This window comes from Orycteropus afer, unplaced genomic scaffold, assembly GCF_000298275.1.
Source record: "Orycteropus afer afer isolate SDZICR_OR568_19922 unplaced genomic scaffold, OryAfe1.0 scaffold00264, whole genome shotgun sequence".
NCBI lineage: Eukaryota > Metazoa > Chordata > Mammalia > Tubulidentata > Orycteropodidae > Orycteropus > Orycteropus afer.
The window spans coordinates 2879080-2891455 of NW_006921851.1; the positions used below are offsets into that span (position 1 = coordinate 2879080).

General features: G+C 35.3%; 1 protein-coding gene across 1 annotated transcript in view; it reads right to left on the reverse strand.

The window, feature by feature from the left end:
- KMT2C (lysine methyltransferase 2C) overlaps positions 1–12376 on the reverse strand; it is a 470642-nt gene that overhangs the window by 197673 nt on the left and 260593 nt on the right. Inside the window, exons 12-14 of the mRNA XM_042782218.1 lie at positions 8001–8114; positions 6417–6485; positions 3923–4626 (exon numbers count right to left, since the gene is read on the reverse strand). Of these exons, the coding sequence (XP_042638152.1) occupies positions 3923–4626; positions 6417–6485; positions 8001–8114 (887 nt within the window). The remainder of the gene's footprint in view (positions 1–3922; positions 4627–6416; positions 6486–8000; positions 8115–12376) is intronic.

A 12376-nucleotide genomic window follows, 5' to 3' on the forward strand; every position in this document is an offset into this window, starting at 1 on the left:
AATCCTACTTCCGTAGTGATACTGCCTCGGAAACCCAAGGAGGGGTTGCTATGAGTCGGGTTTGACTCGACGGCACACAACAACAACATATATATAAAACGATATATATATATATATATATATATATAAAATGATAATCTCATATACAGCAAAAATACGCAGAGTGATTTTGTGCTATAACAAATAGATTGTTGCTATGTGCCATTGAGTCATCTCTGACTCACAGCAACCCCACCCTGGGTTTCCAAGGTAGTATATCTCTACAGGAGTAGACTGCCCAATCTTCCCTCCAAGGAGTGGCTGGTGGGTTTGAACCACCAACCATGTGGTTAGCAATCAAGTGCCTTAGGCACTACGCCACCAGAGCCCCCAACAAATAATTTAGTAGTTATTTATTTCAAAATGTGTTCTATGAGAAATTTGAGAAGGTAGAGTTTATTTCTACATTAGTCCTTGAAAATAGTGAAATCATAGCACCATACCTAGTTTAGTAATCTCCCATTTGTTTGGCATTTTTTTAATGTCATCAACAAATTTGGAACTAAATTCTTCATATTTTTGATAATGCTCAGCCTTACACTGTCCAATATGGTAATCGTTAGCTATGTATATCTATTGAGCAATATATTAAAAATATTATTTCAACGTTTAATCTGTATAAAAATTATTAGTAAGATATTTTATATTCTTTTTCCATGTAAATGTTTGAAATATGGTTTGTGTTCTACACTTACATCTCAACTTGCTCTAGCCATATTTCACTTGCTCAACTAAAAAAAAAAAAAGACTGAAAGTATTTAGTCTCTAAATGAGTTCTTAAACAATTCATGCAGTATTAGATAACTGTTTGGACAAACATAAATATGAATACTATGAAACAAAAACAGAATTTAAATTAACTAAATCTACAGTTATTTAGTTAGGATGGTATTCACTAAACTGGTAAAGACCAAAGAACTGATGACATTAAGAAAAATATGGAAATAGCAGTGAGGTTGATAGAATCTTGTTTTACACCACAACCAGAGTCATGAAAATCCATCTCATTTAATAGCTAGCCCTGACTGCTAAGAATCTGCAAAAGAAACACTAAATAAAAGCAGAAGTGTAATACAAGAATGAATGATATCAGATATTCTGGTAAATGAATTCTTGGCTTCAGTAATCCCAATACAAAATATCAACACTCCTGATTAGGCACAGATTATCCCTTGAAAGTTATGGCCTGAGTGCCTGAACACTGACAAAAAAATGGAAGAGATTTCTTTTTCTATCAAATTAATACTTCCCACAATAACAGCAGTCCATTAGCAAGCCATGAATCACCAGAAAGGGTGCGTCCTGCACAGCTAAAACCAATCCTGGAAGACTAAAAAGCCAACAGGGAGGTAACAGATGGCCTACAAATCAGTTTATGAGATTAGTACCTTTGGGTATGTTGTTGTTGTTTGCCATCGAGTCGGCCCTGACTCATAGTGACCCCTCCTTGGGTTTCCGAGGCAGTATCACTACGGAAGTAGGATTGCCCAACCTTCTTTCCGAGGAGTGACTGGTGGGTTTGAACCGCCAGCCTTCTGATGAGTAGTCAAGTGCCTTAGGCACTATGCTACTAGAGCACCTTTGGGTATATCCTTTTCCAATTGTACTTATGGAGAAGGTCTATTTAGCAGTGACAATAGAAGCAAATGACAAAGTGGTAATGAGAAAGTGTCCATTAAACTGAAAGTAAAATATTACCAGAATTGGGGAATTAAAGAGAGTACAGCTGTTGAAGTAGCAAATATAAAGTGATGAGCCTGAAAGAAAAAATTAGATAGAAGCGTGCATGCACGCGCGCGCACACACACACATACACACACATAAAATTTTAAAATAAAAGTTTATAGAGAAATGGTCCCAAGATACAGAATTTAGTTTCTCAGTTAATTGGAATAATTGGAATATAAGTCTTCAAAATAAGAGAGAGAATAGTAAGATTTAACAGGAATATTTAAGTATTTAAAGAATGTAAATATCTGAATCAAAATAAATTTGAGATTCAAATTTCTATTGTTAAAGTCTTTTCAGAGTTAAAGCTACATAATTATCTAGCTATTGTAAAACAAGAAAAAACACACTAGTAAAATTCTACTTAAACTTACTGGAGAGGAGGAAAAGTGGTTTGAGAAGGAAAACTCTCTTTTGGTAGAAGAGAAAATAAACAGTAAGGAAACCACTTAAAAAATTACAGAAAGGTGTATATAAAGTGTTTTAGTACCCTGCACATCTCTGCCATATAGAAACAGCTACATCCCATGTAGCAACTATCTATTTCTGAGGATTTTATTCTGAGGAGTCTAATTTTAAAAATCAAGTTAAACTTTCTCTAACTGATCTTACAATTCTAAAATTTTATGACCAAAGTCAAGATGGTATTCCTATTTTCAAAAAAAAAAAAAAAAATCAAACTAATCACCGCAAGCAATGATATTATTATAACACTTAAAATTCCCAATTACTACTATGACTAAACAATTCTTACCATTTGACACCTTGCCATTTTATAAAAACACTTCAGAAAGCAGTGATTTTGTAAAATAGTAAGTAATTCTTAGCGATAGTATGTTCACTTTGCCACGTAGTTTCATTTAAACCTCACTTTAAAAGAACTGAGAAGCTCAGCCCTAAAGGGTAGAAGCCACTAGTTAAAATAAGCACAGGAAGAATTTCCTTCATTTCCTGAATATTAATAATATAATTCTAAGATTTCTCTATGAAACTAAAGAAATAAATACTAACTTGAAAAAAAAAATATTCCCATGAAAGTTACCAATCAGTAAAAAAATCAAAATGAGGTATTTCCCAGCATGAGTAATTCCCTAATTTAGATGCTTGTTGTTGTTGTTGTTATGTGCTGTCAAGCGGACCCGACTCATAGCGACCCCTCCTTGGGCTTCTGAGGCAGTACCACTATGGAAGTAGATTGCCCCATCTTCCTTCTGAGGAGTGGCTGGCGGGTTTGAACCACCAAGCCTACTGGTTACTGGTTAGCAGTCAAGTGCCTTAGGCACTATGCTACCAGAGCTCCTAATTTAGATGCTTAAGAGGTTAAAAATATATGCAATGACTAAGGAAGGTTGGGCAATCCTACTTCTGTAGAGATACTGCCTGGGAAACCCAAGGAGGGGTCGCTATGAGTCTGGCTGACTCAACGGCACATAATAGCAACAACAGTATCAATCAATAAATATTAGAAGGGAAAAACAAATCTGTGTTTCTGTATATCCAAAATTATACTATTTTTCAAAGATCTGGTGTTAGTTTGATATAACTAAACGTTTTAGAGTGTTTCTATTGTGTTGTTGTTATTTGCCCTTGAGTCGGACCTGACTCACAGCAACCCCTCCTTGGGTTTCCGAGGCAGTATCGCTACGAAGTAGATTGCCCAACCTTCCTTCTGAGGAGTGGCTGGTGGGTTTGAACTGCCAGCCTTCTGGTTAGCAGTCAAGTGCCTTAGGCACTATGCTACCAGAGCTCCCAGTGTTTCTATTAGAAACTATAATTAAATAGGTTGCATTTTATATTCCAACTAAGTTGCAATTCCAAATAAGATAACGTCCTTCAAGTTTTAAAAATTACATTCTTCATTAACAGCATTAAAGAAAAAAACAAGTCAACATCATAACATATGTAAGTTCAACCTGAGGATAGTGGCCCTTCAAACCAAAACCCAAACTCACTGCTGTTGAGTTGGATCTGACTCATAGTGATCCCTCCCTGAGTTTCCAAGGCATTATCACTACAGAAGTAGATTGCCCAATCTTCCTCCCGAAGAGTGGCTGGTGGGTTTGAACCACCAGCCTTCTGGTTAGCAGTCAAATGGCTTAGGTACTACGCCACCAGAGCGCCACACATACTGTTAACGTCATTAAAATCACCCTACCTGTTTGGACCGAGGTCTACCAGGAGAAAACTTTCTTTTGGTAATAGCTGGTTTACCCATGCCAATTTTTGGAGTGACTGAGATATAAGTTGTTGGCATGATGTGTCCAGCAGAAGAATTGAGAGTTGATGGGTAACTATGATGCAACATGTCATGGGAAGGCAAGTCTGAAGAATGAGTTGCCTTGCTTATGTCTACTGCTGATGAAAACGATGACTCTGTCTCAGATGGTAAATTTAAAGATCTCTCTCCTTGGCATGAACTATCTTTTACATAACCCTCAATTGCAGGAGTCATTTCAAATTCCATAAACCCAGTGGAAGATTCAGAATTTCCTTTCTGTTCCATTTCTTCTTGTAACCTTTCTGTAGACAACTGTTCTTTAGAACATAAAGAAGTACTTTCCTCACATGGGGACATTAAGGTTTCTGGTGGAACAGAGACAGATTCAATTGTTAATTTTGGAGCCCTTAATTCTTCTGGGGATACCTCCATTTTAGGTTCCTCTGACAACTGTAGTTCTTCTTGCTGCACAACGTCCTGTTGTGCAATGACTTTGATGTTTTCTGTCAGTTCCATTTCATTTTCACTTTGATGTTCATCACATATATGTACCACTTTAGAAGACAGTTCCAGTTTTTCACTATCAACTTCATGAGAAAACTTTTTTTGCAATTCATGATTCATTTTATTTTCAGATGATTCTATAAAAGTTGAAATATTCATTGTATTAATACACATACACATTTTATAATTTCTAACTATGACTAAGTAAAAGACATTTATAATATATCAATCACTCCTGATGCTTTGTAGCTTAATAACAGATTGGAAGAAAAGAAGGGGAAGGGCAGTTTCAAAATACTCCTTTGGTTAAATCCTGGCTTGAATCACAAAGTATTCATCAAGAAGGACTATTTCTGGTAAGAGTACTAAGATAAATTAATCATTAACATAATTCTATTACACATATATAATACAGCTTGAATGATTACAAAAGGATAGAAAATTATGTAAGTGAAATTATCCTCATTTCACAGCTAGGAAAATGAGGTTCACTGATACCATGTGAAGTGTTCACACTAAAAAAGTGAAGACTGGTCTAGAATACACAGGTATTTTATAATATAAGAGTGTAATAAAGATTCTGTAAATTCAAATGAGTAACAAGCAAAAATAGAAAAGATTTACTAACTAGAAAAACTTATTTTGTTTACCTGTACCCACCAATGCACTCAAAACATTTTTTGGACATAATCTTTGCCCTTCATCATCATCTAAAACCTAAAGAGACTCATCCTAGCAAGTCATTAAACTTCATTAGATATCAGAAATATATATATATATACAGACACTAGTTGGTAAATTTTGTATTAGTGTACAAGATTTAACCCAATCTTACTTAAGAGCAGAGTTAGGGGTCCATTGACATGTACTCTATAAAGAGGCTCTATAAAGTAAGACCACTGAAGACAAAAAGCATTTACTCTAAATTCTGTCAGGATAATATTTAAGTTATATTATAGAAACTCTAGTTTCCTCATTTACTATTTACCACCAGTAACTATATATTTAACTGTCTTCTGATATCAAACCACATAACTGACAATACTAAGTATTTTTAATCACTTAAATGTTTCAAAAACATTTAATAGAAGTAAATGATAAAAAATGGATTTTATACCATATAGATGGATAGAAATACATGTAAAATGAGAAAATACTTAAGGGTTTAAAACCAAAAGTATCACCATTTAAGTGACTCAAAACAAACTTATTATGATGCCATATGAAGCCTAAATTATGTGCTAATAGAGGCCAACAACTTAAAAGTCTCACTGGCAGAGAGGAACATGTGCATCCCCATATAAACCACAAGTAGATTCTTCCTGTTCTGTTTTACATAGGAAGTCTTAGAACAAATACATAAACATGATCTATATCCCAAGCAGTTCAATTACTTTTAGTTATTAGACTCTTATATAATGATAACGTAATTCAAAATATTAAAAATTACTCGATACAGCAACTTTTTATAGAAATGCTAAACTTGCTTAGAATCCATTACCAATACTTTTCAAGGAAGAAATTACAGGACTAAAAGGTTCAGTTACTGTTATGTGTGTTTAAAAAACAAAAACAAAACACCTAAACTTAACTGCCATCACATGGATTCCGACTCATAGCCACCTTTAGGACAGAGTAGAACTGCCCTATAGGGTTTCCAAGGTTGTAAATCTTTACAGCAGATGGCCTCATCTTTTCCTGTGGAGTGGCTGATGGGTTCAAACCACCAACCTTTAGGTCAGCAGCTGAATGTGTTAACCACTACGCCACCAGAGTGCCTCATAGCAACTGGAAAATATCCTAACTATCCTAACTGAAATAATTTGAAAAAGTTCACGTAAAAGACAATGAGTCAAATCTTCATAGCAACCACAAAGGTAGTACCCTGTAAACTGATCAAATTAGACAATATGAGCATACAGCTTACCAGAAATGAGAAGACAATCTGTGGCAAGACTTTCTGGTGCTTTCTGCTGCTCTTCAATGTGGACTTCAACTGTTGAGAATAATACATGATGGAATCTATAGCACACAGTCAAAATTCCTCTAACCCTACTCCCTCAACAGTAATTTGAGTAAGAGTTTATTTCACTATCAAATGCCAATTTCCAACGTAAGCACAAATCTTACTACCATTATTTATTAGTAAGCAGGGTAAGAAGACAAAGTTAGGACTCTTGTTATGCACTATAATATAATTTATTATGATAGTTTTGTTTTATTTTTCTTCACTTTACATCATCATGAAGTATACCTTCAGTGAGAGCTGCTAAATGTAAATATTTTTTAAAAAAAACCCTCATCCTTTTAATGTACATACTTAATTTATAAAACATATAATTTCATACACAATCCTAAAGACTTTCATATGAAATGAGAATTAAATTTATTGACAAGGTTTTTTCGACTAGTCTCTTGTTAATTCTATATTCTCATGCACAGTAATAGCTTCTATATAGGTACTATATACTACCTACAGGTACTATATAGTACTATACTCACTGTCATGAGTCGAATCCGACTCATAGCGACCCCTCCTTGGGTTTCCAAGGCAGTATCACTACAGAGGAAGATTGCTCAATCGTCATTCTGAGGAGTGGCTGGTGGGTTTGAACTGACAGCCTTCTGGTTACCAGAATGCCTTAGGCACTACGCCACCATAGCTCCTATACAGATTGTTGTTGTTGTTATTTGCCATCGAGTCGGCCTCGACTCATAGCGACCCCTCCTTGGGTTTCCAAGGCAGTATCACTACGGAAGTAGGAATGCCCAACCTTCCTTCCGAGGAGTGGCTGGTGGGTTTGAACCGCCAGCCTTCTGGTTAGCAGTCAAGTGCCTTAGCCACTATGCTACCAGAGAAAAACCTTAACTGAAATTACTGAAATAACACTCAAAAGGACAATGAGATTACCTAAAACAATAATTTTTCTTTAACTCCATATGAAACACCTCACATTCAGCAACAGCTGTACTTAGTAGTTATAAATATATAAATAAAGAAGAAGAAAAAACCCAAACTGCTTTTTAATTAAAATCATTTGATCCCTAAACAAAGTATGTAGTTATGATTAAGCTAGAGTACAGCATAACTACAAATCTATAATTGCCTTTTCTCTTATAAATTTCTCCCTAGGCTATTAGTTATACTAAAACGTTCCTTTTTTAAACAATTTCCTGTGTTACTATATCTAATTTTCATTTAGGTAACTATAGTTTACCAAAAACCAAACTCACTGTCATTGAGTCGGATCAAACTCATAGTGACCCTTCCTTGGGTTTCTGAGGCGGTATCACTACAGAAGTAATTGCCTAATATTCCTTCCAAAGAGTGCCTGGTGGGTTTGAACCATCAGCTTCCTGGTTAGTAGTCAAATGCCTTAGGCACTATGCCACCAGAGTTCTTAACTATAGTTCAGATACACAAATATATAGTATAGATGCACATATATTCACTACATATTTCTTATTTCTTCAAAAAATAGAGTACAACCATTATCACAAGCATTCTTACCATCTGGAACAATTCCAGGTGTGAACTCTTGACCTTTGACATCTTTACTAACTGCTTGCTCCAGAAATATTCTATGGTTTTCAGGTCCTTCAACTTCCATTTCATTGTGATAATCTTAACAGAAAATAATGTATACATTCTCTAGATCAGAATGAGCTGTTCTGTTGTTGTGAACTAAGTCAACAGTTTTATCACCAAATATATCGTAAGTTTTAATTTTTCTGTTGTAACCATATATGTACATTAGAAAAAAAAAATAAACCATGAAAAGTAAAATGTACTAAAAAATAACTGGCACTTTACAAGGGACTTCTGGTAAGAAGGCAGACTACGCAGACAAGCTACACAGACCTTCTTCAACAAAGAAAACAGAAAGCAATTGACACAGATACAGAAGATAATCCTGGAGTCCTGAGCTCGGAAAGGAAGGATACAGAAATGTAATCCATTACTAGAAGAAATGTAATCCAACTAATAGAACCTAAATGAAAACTGTGAATAAGGAGACAAACAGAGGTGTGGACTGTCAGCTATCCTGATGGCACAGACAGTTTGAATATTTCCAAGTGGTGTTAGGACCTGAGAATTAACCTAAAAATTACCCATGATCGCCAATGGCTACATGGACAACTGTGCTGGTGGCTGATGAGTAAAAAGGGAAACAAGCAAAGGAGGAGACAAACTGAGTTGTGGACTTTCGTCTGTCTGAATATTTAGAAGCGGTGGCCATTTTGGATATTTAAAGCGACAACATTCTTATTCACATTCCAGGGACCTAAGAATAGGTTCTACCTGCCAAGAGCAGCATGGATATATGGGAGGCTGAGGACTGTAATGGAGACAGGTGGTGAGTGAATAAGTGTTGCCAATGAGTGAATAGAGGAGCATAGTACCCCACTTACTCAGATAAATCCAAACAAAGCAAAGCAAACAAAAATCTTGGGTGAATCACTCTAACACACAATCAGCAATGAAATATAAACACAAAAATATTATAATGTCTCGGATACAAAAGACCATCACATTCACACAAAAAGCAAGATAAAGCAGCAGAAATAAAGGACCAACATACAGACCCAGAGGACATCTCAGAGTAAGGAGCAGCATTAAAACTCCCTGATAAGGAATTCAAAAGAATTATATTTAGGTACCATTGAACTGAGAGACAGATAAAGGAAAACAATGAGTGAGGAAAACATACAGAAAACCCTAGAATAATTTCAGAAGACAAGACAAGAACAAAATGACAAAATGAAAAATCAGAAATAATAAAAAATCTATAGATAGAAATCCAGAAGATTAATACTAGATTCTCAGAAATAGATAACACATGGAACAGGCAAAATAGTAGAACTGAATCAATGGAAGAAAGAATTAGTGAGACTGAAGGAAGACAAATACCTCAATACCTCTTTGGAAAGGGATCAATCAGAAAAAAGATCAAAACAAAATGAAGAAAGCCTAAGGTTCATGTGGGATATCATCAAAAGGAATAACCTATGTGTTGTTGGAATTCCAGAACAGGAAGATTATAAAACCACAGGAAAAACTGTTGAAAATTTGCTGGAAGAGAACTTCCCTGATATAATGAAAGATGAGAATATATCTATTCAAGAAGTCCAATGAACCCCAACCAGGACAGACCCAAAAGAAAATCAGCAAGACATATCATCATCAAACTAACCAAAACCAACAACAAGGAAAAGAATCCTGAAAGCAGCATGGGAAAAATGAAGCAACCAATCAGACTCAGATCAGAAACCATGCAGGCAAGAAAGCGCTCTCTCTCTCTCTCTCTTTCTATATATATATATCACTAAAAGAAAAAAATTTCCAACAAAGAATTATATACCCAGTACAACTGTCCCTCAATTATGATGGTGAAATTAGGACATTTCCAGATAAGCAGAAATTAGAGGAATTTTTTAAAACCAGACCAACCTTACAAGAGATGCTAATGGAAGTCCTTTGGCCAGAGAATCAACAACAGCAAACAACCACCGACCATTAACACACGAGGACATAACCCAGAAATCAACCCAGTTATAAAGTATCCAAAGTAAATAAACTTCAAAAATTGTTAAGAGGGAACCAAAGATATCAACTGGCAAAGGAGGACAACTACAAAATAAAAAGAGGGAAAAAATAGTGTAGTTACAGAACTTCTAAATGGTGAGGAAGTTAAAAGATAGACTTCCTCAAGTCTTACAAGATAGAACCAACTGTTCTAAACTTGTGAAGAAAATGATAAATCACAAGGTAACCTCAAAGAAAAGTGGCAAAACTTCACTTAAAAATAAAAAAGAGGACAAGTACAAATATTTATCAAATTCTAAAACAACACCAACGAAGGAAGTGATAACAATTCATAAACAAAACAAGCTCAGCAAAGAAAATTAAATGGAACAAAGAAATGAGCAACACCACGAAGTAACACAAAACAAAATGACAGCAACAAATTCACACTTGTGGATAACTACTTGCCCTTACAGACATCTACAGAGCACTTCACCCAACAATAGCACAATATATGTTCTTTCCAGTGCACATGGAACATTCTTCAGGAGAGACCATATATTAAGCCACAAAGTAAACCTTCATCAATTTTGAAACACTGAAATACTACAAAGCATCTTCTCAGATCACAATGCTATGAAACTAGAAATCAACAAATGGGAAGATCGACAGAAAAAGCGCAAAAATATGGAAACTGAATGACACCCTAGTTAAGAATGGTAATTGTTGTTGTTATTGTTCTGTGCCATTGAGCCGGACCCGACTCATAGCGACCCCTCCTTGGGTTTCCAAGGCAGTATCACTACAGAAGTAGATTACCCTATCTTCCTTCTGAGGAGTGTCTGGTGGGTTTAAACCACCACCAGCCTTCTGGTTCAAGTGCCTTAGGCACTAGGAATAAATAAATAAATAAATAAATTCCTTGAATCAAATGAGAATGAAAACACAACATACCAAAATCTTTGGGACACAGGAAAAGCAGTGATCACAGGCCAATATATAGCAATAAATGCACACATTAAAAAAGAACAAAGAGCCAAATTCAACATCTGAACCCAACAGCTCCAACAATTAGGAAAAGAGCAGCAAAACAAAAACAAAACAAATAAAACCAGCCTACAATCATCAGAAGAAAAGAATAAAGATTTGAAGAGAGATAAACGAAACAAACTAGAAAGACAGTAGAAAAAAACTAACAAGACTAGAAGTTGGTTTCTTGAAAAGATTAATAAAATTGACAAATCACTGGCAAATTTAACAAAAGAGGAAGAGAATACAAATAACACGAACAAGAAATGAATTTATTTGGCGACATCACAAAAGAACCAACTAAAATAAAAAGGGTAATATAGGACACTATAAGAACTGTATTTTAACAAATTTGAAAATTTAGATGAAATGGACAGATTTCTAGTACACACACAGCCTGAGGTAGAAAATTTAAACAGACCCAAAACAAAAGAAGAAAATAAACAGGTCATAAAAAATAATTACCAGGAAAAAAAAAAAAAAAGCTCTGGCTTAGATGGTTTCACTGAAGAATTCTACCAAATGTTCAGAGAAGAATGACACCAATCCTACTTAAACTATTTCGAAACATAAGAAAGGATGGAATCCTCCCAAATTCATTTTATGATGCAAGTATAACCTTGATACCAAAACCAGGCAAAGACATCACTCAAAAGGAAAACTACAGACCAATATCCCTCATGAATATAGATGCAAAAATCTTCAACAAAATCCTAGCCAATAGACTCCAACAGTATATCAAAAAAATAATTCATGATGACCAAGTGGAAGTTCATGTCAGGTACACAAGGATGGTTCAACATTAGAAAAACAATCAAAGTCATCCACCACATAAATAAAACAAAGGAGAAGAACCAAAACAAAGGAGAAGAACCACATGATCATATCCATTGATGCAGAAAAGGCATCTGATAAAATCCAACACCCATTCCTGATCCAATCTCTTAGCAAAATAGAAATACAAAGGATATTCCTCAACATAATAAAGGGCATCTATGCAAAACCAACAATATTCTCAATGAAGAGGGACTGAAACCATTCCCCTTGCAAACAGGAACCAGACAAGGATGCCCTCTATCACGACTTCTATTCAACACTGTATTGGAAGTCCTAATCAGGGCAATAAGGCAAGAAAGGGAAATCAAAGGCATCTAAATTGGTAAGGAAAAAGTCAAACTACCCCTATTGCTGATGATATGATCCTATACCTAGAAAACCCAAAAGTCTCAGTAAAAAAATCTACTTGTTGTTGTTGTTGTTGTTATGTGCCGTCGAGTCAGCCCTGACTCATAGCGACCCCTCCTTGGGTTTCCGAGGCAGTATCACTACGG